The sequence below is a fragment of the Protopterus annectens genome, chromosome 2.part0, assembly GCF_019279795.1.
Source record: "Protopterus annectens isolate FY-2018-M chromosome 2.part0, PAN1.0, whole genome shotgun sequence".
NCBI lineage: Eukaryota > Metazoa > Chordata > Ceratodontiformes > Protopteridae > Protopterus > Protopterus annectens.
The window spans coordinates 574,178,115-574,189,659 of NC_056728.1; the positions used below are offsets into that span (position 1 = coordinate 574,178,115).

At 35.1% G+C, this 11,545-nt stretch overlaps 1 protein-coding gene across 1 annotated transcript in view; it reads right to left on the bottom strand.

The window, feature by feature from the left end:
• TNKS (tankyrase) overlaps window positions 1–7,869 on the bottom strand; it is a 2,150,186-nt gene extending 2,142,317 nt beyond the window's left edge. The window contains exon 1 of the mRNA XM_044060937.1: window positions 7,413–7,869. Coding sequence (XP_043916872.1) covers window positions 7,413–7,833 — 421 coding nt within the window. The 5' untranslated portion in view covers window positions 7,834–7,869. The remainder of the gene's footprint in view (window positions 1–7,412) is intronic.
• Window positions 7,870–11,545: the final 3,676 nt, after the last annotated feature.

The window sequence follows — 11,545 nt, forward strand, 5'->3', positions numbered from 1 at the left end:
AGTGAAGAATAATTTAACTAAGGAAGAAAGGGATGAATTATGGAATCTAAGGAACAACCAGAATATTCGTATAATGAAACCTGATATGGGAGGGGGAATTGTGTTATATGATCAAATGGAATACAGTGTAAAGTTAAATCAGCTTCTTACTGATTCTGGCAATTATGAACCAATATCTTTGAATGAAATTAACATAGCCTATCAGAGAATCAACTCTTATATAGAGGAATTTTGGATTGACAACCGTATTAGTAGTAATGTATACAACTATTTGAAAGTGCAATATCCTATTTTAGCTGTTTTGGTAGGTATTCCTAAGATACATAAGAACATTGAAAATCCCCCCTTCAGACCAATAATATCTGGCAGTAGGGCCAAGACATTCCCATTAGGTAAAGCGAAAGACATTTGGTTAAAGGACATATATCAAAATATTCCCCATTTATTAAAGGACTCGTGGGATTTTCTTAGGAATTTTCCCACTAATTTAGATACTAATAATATTTATTATGTGACTATAGATGTCATTGATTTGTTCTCATGCATTCCCAACAGACAAGGGTTAGATATGTTCTGTGAAAGTATTAGAAAACTCACTCACTTCGAATGGGACAAAATTTGTCTGATTATGGAATGCATGACATTAGTATTAGAACATAACTATATACTATTTGAGGGTGAATATTTTAAACAGAGTAGGGGAGTGGCAATGGGGTCAGCGAGTGCTCCTATATTCGCAAATTTAGTTATGCTTTACTGGGAGGAAGAAGTTTTATTTAAAAGTGAATTATTTTCTCATATTATTCACTATACGAGGTTTTTAGATGACATCTACATATTATGGAAAGGAAATATGGAAGAGTTGGACAAATCTATTATTTTTATCAATGAGAGTTGTGATTTTCTTAAATTTACATACTCTATCAGTACTAATGGTATAGCCTATCTAGATACCATAGTTTCACATGATGAAAGAGGTTTCAAATCTAATATTTATAGGAAGAACACTTTCTCAAATGATTATTTATATTACAACAGTAATCATCCTAGAAAGATGTTACGCAACATATTTAAGGGCCAAATTATTAGAGCGGCCAGGATGACGTCTAGAAAGGATGAATTGTTAGAAGAGATAGAAAATATAACTAAAATGTTCAAAGAGAGGAAGTACAACAGTAAGATGTTAAATGATGTCAAACAATATGTAATCTCCCAGTTGGGTTTAAAATATTCACCTATTTTAGGGATTTGTGATCCAGCACAACATGACAATGAATCAACTAGAGTTGATAAATTTCAGAAGGCTTGTATACTCCCGTACACACCATATGTCAATAAAATCAAGGAAATTTTGGAAAAACACTGGACAATTTTTAGAGTGAACCCGGAATTAAGCAAAATATTAGGGGACAAACCTCTTATTGTATTCAAAATGACACACAATTTGAAGAAAATTTTAGAATCTGGTAAAGAGACCACATACGATAGGGGTGACAAACATAGTGTAACAAATACTAAGAAATGTGGGAATTGTAACCAATGTAAGTTTATCATGGGACAATCTGAAACTATTCTGTGCAACACCAACAAGACAGTAGTTAGGTTAGTAAAAGGAAATTGTAACTCATCCTTTGTAATATACATGGCCAAATGTCAAACTTGTACAGCATATTATATAGGGAAAACGGAGAGGGCATTAAAAAAGAGGATTTACGATCACATTTATTGTATTAGAAAAAAAGATAAGAACAATGCCCTCTACAGACATGTGGACAAGGAAGGTGACAATCATAGCTTTAGATTTGGAATCTTGGAGCACATCAAACCAAATGAGAGGGGGGGGGGGTAATAGGAAAGAATGGTTGAGTTATAGGGAAATATGGTGGCAGCTGTTCACAGAAGCTGCCACTGAACCTGGTTTGAATGATACTATTGCTGTGAAACCATTGTTAATCAAGTAACAATCAGGAGTACAGCACAACAACATTACTCTTCTTGACTGAGTTTGCATCAACATCAAATACTGCATTAACAGCTTTTTATGAATTTTTTTATGAAGTTTTTTATAACTAGTGAATGGTGAACAAGTATTTATTAAACAGTGTATATATTAATTGTGATTATATATTTAAAAGCACATTATTGTACATTATTTTATATAGACAAATTACATAAATAGACATTAGATAATAATAAGTATACATACACTGTGAATTTTTGGAATTAATTAGTAGAATTAAACAACAAACAAGAGTAATAAACATTGCAAGTAAATTTTAATTGAATTTTGAACCACACTCAATAAAAACAATGTTTTTATGTCATTATACGTTGTACAGAAACTGTTGAATATTGTATAGGATAGATTTTTTATAGAATAGTTGGTTATAAAATTAAACCTTTTAGGTACATACTTAATAATATTATTTAAATATTTATTACAAAACAGAGGTGTTTTTACTATTTGGTATTATTACATCATATTACTTTATTATTATTTTTTATGGAATTTTATAAAGTGATGAATTGTCAGTACTGAATTTAATATTTTGTACGATTAGGACCTAGGAAGCTAACACAGGAAATTCATAAATATACATACACATATATTTATATTTATTTATATGTATATTTTTTTAATAATTTTTACAAACATTTTACAATTTTGATGAATTTGATTGATTTAATATAAGCATTAAGATGTATTTTCAATTTTAGTTAACAAAATATGATTCATATTATATAGTATGGGTTTATTTGATGAATATAGCTTTAAGCCTGCAACAGCGGATCATTTTTTCGCGCCAAAAATGTTATTTAAACTGTTAATTGAAAATGTCTCTTTGTTCTGATGAAGCCTACTAGCTAGGTGAAAGCGCTAAACCGTATACTATGTGGATTATTGTAAGTGTTATATTGTGAGTGTTTCATTAAAGCCTTGCTGTTATACTGTGGAAACTGCGTTCCCTCTTACTTGTTGTCAAGAGAAGATAGCGCAGTTTATTCTATTTAAGTTTGTTTTCTCTCGCAACTTTACCTTCGGCAGTATTTAACAGATTTATAAATAAAATGTGTACAGCATCTCTCACAGCAACAGAATCCAATATGCAGATGCCATAAAATTAAAATGTGCCATCTCTTCAATCAAACACCTCCAAGACAACCTACAGCATTCCATTACTAAAACTGAATGCTGGCTAAAACAATCCAAATAAAATTAATGTAATTTCACCTCCACCCCAGCAATCAAATTACTGCAACTTAAAAAAAAGTGTTAATGGTCAATAACACTGGAAGTGAACTAATGCAAAATATAAAACTAGTGAGAATAACAAATCACCAGAGATTAACACCTGGTTGGTACTTCCAACATGCAGTTGAAAGTAAATAAGCAAACTATAATCCAGGAGTTCTTTAGCAGAACAAGCACACAAGACTAGCTCAGACCTACCCACTTTCAAGACTCCTATATGCCTCATCAATTTTCACTAACCAACAGTTCTCAGCTAGCTGAACTGGGACAATCATAATAAAACTGCAAAGTTTGCAAGTAACCACATTTAAATAAATAAACACATCACTGTCTGGCTCCTCGCTTCCTTAACTGGCTACAGCTATCTGATCTTCAAACCTACACTCATATTAACACTGCCCACAACAACTACTATACCCCAAGACAGATGCTCTATCTCAAGCTGGTGCATGTTTGTATGTTTTATTAAAGTTTTTACAAACTACGCGCATTTCTTGGTTTGAACTTGGTTGTTGTTTAAACTGGTATACATCCTACAGAGAGATGCCCTTGCTAAACACCTAAAACTTACTTAAAATCATAATGGTGACTGACTATACAATGTGCATGTTGCTAAACTGTGGAACTCTGTCCCAACAGATACCAGAAATATCTCATCTCTATAATTTAAAATCTCTTTGGAGATGTACCTCTCAAGAAAATGGCCCTTCAACAACCAATTACTAAGACCCCTTTTCATCTAAAATCTTATTGCATCTAAAACTTACAATCCCAGTGAAATCATACCTACCAATAAAACCCTCCTGTACTTATAGCAACCACAATATTGTCCCCTTTTATGCAGCCACATCAGACAAATGCAGCAAAATGTACACACTTTTTAGTCTCTTGCTTGCAAGTCTCAAGTGAATTTAACTGTTTATATAAAATATGCATATGCCTTATTTGCTGACTCCGTGCTAAAATTACAGTGAAGTACATAAACATTGTAAAATAACACTAAACATTCTGTTGATGTTTGTGAGCTTAACATGCTCTGTATCCAGTGCCCTATAAACTTGCCTGAGCTAATTGTAACACAGTGATCACCTGTTCAGTTTATATAATTCTGTTACATAGCACATTATTACTGTTACTTCACACAAATGCATGCAATGTGCTGCTTTTCTCCATGGGCCTCTTCTGAAAAGGGCTTTTGCCCAGTTGGACTTTCCCAGCAAATGCAAATAAATAAATAAATACATACATACATACATACATAGTAGCATTAATTTTCATGGCCATTATAAATGCCAAAGCCCAACTTGTTTAAAATATTTTATGCAATTATACATTTTTTTAAATGGTGCCAAGCCCCTACACAGCTGATTAAGACTGATCCTGAAAACTAACTGAAACTAATGTGTATGGTTTTAGCTCTTTCCCCTCACCTATCTATTGTGAAAATAAAAATGTATGTTTATACATAATATACATACACGCGCACACACACAAAAAATGCAGAAAACACCTCTGTACAACACTTTATTGAAAACAGAAACATGCACTTTTGTCCACATTGCCACAGATTAAAAAATATATTAATAGAAAGCATTTTCCTCTCTTATAAACTTTCATACCATGAGCAATCCTCTGCTCACTGTTAATCTATCACCACAAACCATACATCAATGTACAAAATCAACTGACCAGTGCAAATTGAGAATGGTACTACACAACAGACATGTTCTACAAGATTGGGACCAATAGCAGAACTTCTTGTACACAATACATTCAGCTACCCTTAACTTAAAACACTAGAGACTATGGCTGCACAAACTCAAAAATGCTCAATGGAATAGCAGCACTTCAGACAATAACAATTCCGAGGTGTCATGACATTTTCTGAATTTATCATGTGCAATTATTGCAATGCCTGTGTCCCTGAATCCCAAAAAATGTGGTGCAAATATAAAGTACAATCAACTATTATCAATTCAATTTTTTGTCTTTTGTTAAGTCCCTGTAATTTAACATGTCTGAACACTCCACTTACTGCATTTACCTAACCAATGTTACACACTTTCAGCACCAGTACTTTAAAACAAGAATATTGCTATCACACACTGTATCCAAAACTTCACATCGGGCAAAATTCTGGCAACTATGTGCTGCAATGCAAAACACTTCAAACAAAATACACCAAATGAGCTACCAAAAAATATAGATATATATTTAAAATGTCTTCGGTTTTATGGATCTCCACGATTCCTACAACTTTGTGGATATTAGGACTATTCAATCTCCATTACTCACTATGTGGAGAACAGCAAAGAAAAATAACACAAGGTAAATTAGCTACTTTCATATAAAAGAATACACTCAGCATTCCATAACCCTTAGTTTACCATTGTTAAAAAATGACCAAATAGTCAAAATTAGCCTCCTCGCTACCAGTATTTTGAACTGCATTTATTTTCAAAGCTGAACACCAACTTCAAAACTAAGAATCACCATTGCTGTTATCCATCACTGATCAATACTAGTTCATCATTATTAAAGTGAAAGGAATTCCTATGGCTACTACATATACACACAAAACTTTGCACTGGAAATGCACTCCAAAAACTAACTAATCATCACAAAGAAATTAAAGTATACTAATGATTCAATTAAGGTTCACTTTCCAAAAGTCAGATAAGTGACAGTTTTGAATTCATTCGTACACTACCAGCATGCAGACAGCAAAATTAAACATCACTGACAATTCACTACTGTATTACAGCATATACTACCGTAACATGAACATACTCATAACAGAATGCAGAAATGAATACAATTCCATTAAAAAGCAGTACAGTACTGTTACTCATTTTCTTCATCACACAATATAATATGAATAAGTGAAAACTGCATGCATCTTACTAGAAATATATATGTGCAGTTCTGCTTTAGTGCAAATATAACACCATTTGCCACTGGTACAAATGTGCATATTTAAATCTACTGAGCAGTGTAACAGACCATAGACTTAAATGGGTCCTCTGGTTTTTAATGAATCTAATTAAAACCTAATAAATCTGTAACTCGAGCAAACATTATTTTAACCAATATATTTTGTATTGCCAACAAACCAGACTGCCACCAATCTCACTAGTGTGATTTACAGTAGTTTTCTTTAAACCCATACTAGTACATTACTTCAAAGGAAAGTTCTCAGTCATGTACTTTACAGAATTAATATGGGCCTCTTTTTAAAGAATATGATCCACAAAATTATTAATTTACTACTATGCTGATAGTGGTAAAAGAGGACAGGCTAGACCTTAACTTATATCATCATGCCCAACATTCATCACACTTCAGTAAATAAGGCATGCATCAGCTAGTTGATGTCAATAAGTTACACTCACCTCTTAACATACAATTTTTAAACATAGCAATACAAATGCAACGTAATAATACAAAAATGTGGTCAAAAACAGCTACAAGTGGACACTTGCTACACACATTACAGTATACCATTATTTTAGGGTTGCCATCTTTTTGGATGCCCAAAGTAGAACACTTATGGAACTGAGTATGCAAGATAAACCATACTCACAACCTCTGCAAAGGACTGGACTTCACTTTGCAGCTAAAATAAAAGCCCACTTTTATAAAATTTGAGTTATTTCAATATCATATTGACTATTTCACATACAAAGTAACTACAACTATTACAGTACACTTAGGAAACATTATCTGTCCTTAACTCTCAATGCATTTATTACCCCAAGACACAACTGCCCAAACAATGACTGTCCTGCGTAAACAATGACAGGTGATAACCTTAAGTTACTTACATGCCACTGTTCACTACAAGGTGTACATAACTACAGACAGATAAATGTTTTACTGCAATTCTCTGTAATACATAAAATACAATCGAGCTAAAAGCCTATATCCCTAAATAAGTTGCTAATCTCTGAAAAGGGGCAAAATCTCAACCCCCAAAAAACACAAGAAAAACATATTTTGCTGCTAGCAAGTAGATACAGATTCATTCACGCACGTTAGCCCACCAGTATTTTGCTGCCAGCAAGTAGACATAGATTCATTCACGCATGTTAGCACACCAGGTTCATCATTAAACCCCCTCCAATTCTCAAGCCCCGCATGATAAGATGCGCATCCTGACCTGCAGCGAAGTGCAGTGGCGTTGATTTCCTGCCCGCCATGTCCTTTGCGTTTACATTACTAGAATCAACCAGTTTCTTAACACGGGACAAATCTCCATTGCGGCAGGCCTCAAACAGCTCCCGGAATGCTCCACTCACCACACAGGATCCTGAACTGTTTGCCCCGCTGCTGCTGGAAGCATCAGGGCTACCGGGGCTGGGGCTGCTATCGCTACTACTTGTCCCAACAACAGCTGGGGCAATATCAGGGGACAGGGGCCCATCAGACTCCCCATTAACCACCGCGCCACCGTCGCACTCCGCACTTGGGCTGCTAGTTGCAGAAGGTGAGGCGGTGAAAGATCGTGACGGACTTGGACTTTGTGGAGGAGATGAAAGGCTCTGAGATTGCTGCTGAGAGCGACGCGACACCGCCGCCATTTTTTTCCCGAAATCTGTCACTGCAGTAACAATAACAACACTCTGTAGATACTTCCGGGACATTTAGCCAAGTCAGCCAATCGTCAGTAAGATGAGGTGCGTTGTCTAGGCTACAGGCCGGCGTCGAACAGTTCCTTTATTTTTGTCTACCTTAAGTTGTTATTAGGACTGTCAGAAACATGCTTCTCATTTCTCATAGTTTTCCAATCAGGGACAAATCCTGAAATAATTAGGGACCCTTTTAAAATATGAATACTATTAACCTGGCACGTTAACAAACTAAGAAAACGTGAATACATTTTCTGAAGTAAAAGAATCCTATAGCTATAATTGTCATTGCTTATTAAATTTAACACTTTTTCTCCGAATGTTATCTGATTTAGGAGGGATTAAGAGGCACAGAGTTAAAGTCTGAGCCAAAATCAGGAACAATTGAAAATTTGGAGTCTTAAAAAATGTATATTCTTCATTGTTCCATACTGAAAAAGTATCTTACACATTCAGGGATAAGAATATTTTTAGCTAATAACCATAGTAAATAAAACTAAAGTATATCTATATTAATACATTCAAAGAACATTTTAGGAGTATAAAGTAACACATTTCAGCCATCCCATCATCTTACTAGGAGAAATTGTTTGTAAGCTGTTTGTAGGTGTAGCTGTTACACATTTAGCCCATTTGTTCCAAATTATGAGACAGCTAATGCTCCACATTCTAGAGATGGAAGGCTGAGAGCTATGGTCTCAAAAGCACTCATGTTTTAAACAACGGGCATTCACACACCAGGGTTAAAAAAAATCTGTGTTAAGTTTGCACCAAGAATAAGTGATTGCTGGAGGGCTTATCTAAGGAAGAAAGAAAGAATCGCAGCAATTAGGAAGTTTCCGTGTTATATTGGGGTTAAATAACCTTATTCACTAGTGTATAACTCCTGCTATATATATATATATATATATATATATATATATATATATATATGCATACAAACACACACACACATATAAATGTGTTTATTTTTTCTTATTATAATATACATAATATGCCTATACACTCACATGCATACATACGCTTACATACTTCAACAGTTCACAAATCCCTGAATACCTGACACCATATACAGTCTTAAGGGAACATGTCCTAACTGTGCTCGCAAATGCCAAAAATAATGGAACCAAAGGGATAACAAATAGTCTTTCAGACAAGTTTAATGCCAACTTTATCCAGGAAATAGTTTTCAATATTCTATGACTCCTTGACACTACATAAGATCAAAAGGTAACCTGTCTTGACTGTGCTATGAAAGGACAAATATGCTACTTCAGTGGGACCAGAAAACTTATATGTATGTCTGATAAATAGTGCCACTTATTCAATAACAGCTCATTGTTATTTAAAAACAAGCACACTGATTGGGCACCTCAATCATCATGCCCGTTGTAAATCGAGCATATCCCAATAGAAAAAAGTCTAGTAGCTCAACTACTGTTGAGTGGATGGACTTTCTAGTATGATATGCTAAAAAAGATCTTCAATTATTTTAAGAGGGACAGAGCTAAATATGAGAAAAAATCAGGAGACTCTGCAAACATTTGGACAGTTAAGGGGTACAGTTCTGCTAACATCAAAGACTGCAATGCTTTTCACCTTACCTCTCAACTGTCCAGACTTTAGCAGAAATGTCCCTCACCGTCCTTTGTTATTCCGGTAATGCTGCCACACCTTTCCAATGTATAAATAATTAAAACAAAAAGACAGAGGCAGACCAACTTAGGTATGCTCTCTTCTATTCCAGCTGCCAAGCACTGTACTGATGTACTGAGCAAGCATGCAAACGTTTGTACCATATTCATGCACAGTACATCACTAAATCAGAAAGCTTGTGGATAAATGCTAAACTGCCATTATACAAAGGCATTATTTAAGAAAAGTAAGCAATTTTTTTATTTCTTAAATAATGCCATTATATAATAACAACAATCCACTCCTGGATGTGGGTATCACAGGATTTACCCATGGTTGGCTTTGTTTAATCACTCACTAACCGATGGCATACTGAAAAAGCACTAAAATTAAATGCAAAAAAAAGTGTGGTATTGCCACATTTGGAAATAAAATCTTGTCTTCAGATTCTAACATAACTAGCATCCCTCCCCCAAATGATACAGTAATCAGGGATCTTGACACCTGAGTTGACAATACCCTCTCTTTTAACCACCATATAGTATTAGTAGTCAGGAAATCCTTCTGTTTATCACAACTGATATCAAACAGTATTTCATGTTGTATACTGTGCTCTAATTAGATCAGTTATAGAGTACAGTTCCCCCTTCAGTGTGTACTTGTTCAGACACATTGCACTGTTAGAAAGGCCCCAGGTTTCTTAACCAAATGGAAGACTGATCTAAAGACCCTGCACTGCCAAGATAGATTTGAAGCCCTGCCTCTATACTTGGCTCCTTACAGACTCTTGCATGGAGAGCTATGTCTTTCATTCTATTCCATAAAGGACACAGCCCTTCTTGATGTCATACATTTCCACAAGATAAATATTTCCACTAACATTAGAACTAAGGGCTTAAATCTCCTCCAATCTGTAAATAAAAAAAAAATCTGGAGAGACAGATTTATTATCCAACATTAATGCCATCTCTGGACTAAACTACCCTATTATGCTAAACAGAGTTTAGACCCTTGCATTCTTTAAAACTGACCTGGAAAACTGGATGGGCATCCTCAAATTCATCTCCTGTCTGACCCACTTTGTCCTTATAGAAACAGGAGGTACATCATAAGGGTGGGTATCACCAAGGTACAGATGATCTTATAACTTGTTTGCCTAGTAGTTCCTACAATCCTATGTTCCTGTATTTAGAGCTGATTCTTAAAGACTTGTTTTACTACTGAACATGTACTTATTTCTACTTCTCTTATTTTGTGTGTTTTGTATATGCGTGCATGTGTTTGTTTACAGAAACAGAAATATAGATGTAAATACACTGGTTAAACAATTACTGATAAAGAAGTGGGATCACACCTCTCAAAATCTAACCTGTAAAATCAAAGGCACTGTCAAAAATGACAATAGTCAAAGTATCTAAATCAGGGACACCTGTTAAATATTGCTACTACAGAGTCAGAAAGCTGACAGATAAGAGAACTAGAATTAAAGTAAATGTTATGTAGTAAAACAAGTTTGTAAAGGCTATCATTATTTGTTGACTATAATCTATCAGCATTTTTCAAAAGTATCACCGAGTTGAGGAGAGCCACCGCAATGTTAGAAACTGATATCTTGGACACTACCAAGTTCCCAGATGACTTGAAGACAGGAGTTAGGTTCTGATGCTGTCTTATTCATTTTTGGGGGGGGGGGGCAGGGTGTTAGTCTACCAACCACCACCATGCAAGAGGAAGCTTACATGGCTTTGGAATGACCTGAACCAGGGAATATGGGCTTGGTGATCCAAAGGCAGTGATGGTAGTCTTTGAAGCACGTGTAGAATGTGGAATTACACACATGCAGGGGAGAAAGTATAAGACATCCTGTGCTGATGTTAGTGCTCATGCCAGCCACCAGATTGAATTAGGACCCTCATTAAAATTGCCCTCATTGCCAAGATGCTGATGAAAGCACGAACAACCTCCATGGCTGACAGTATGATGACCTCTCCAGTTGTCTCTCACCCCTTCTATCGGGGACTCCATAGTA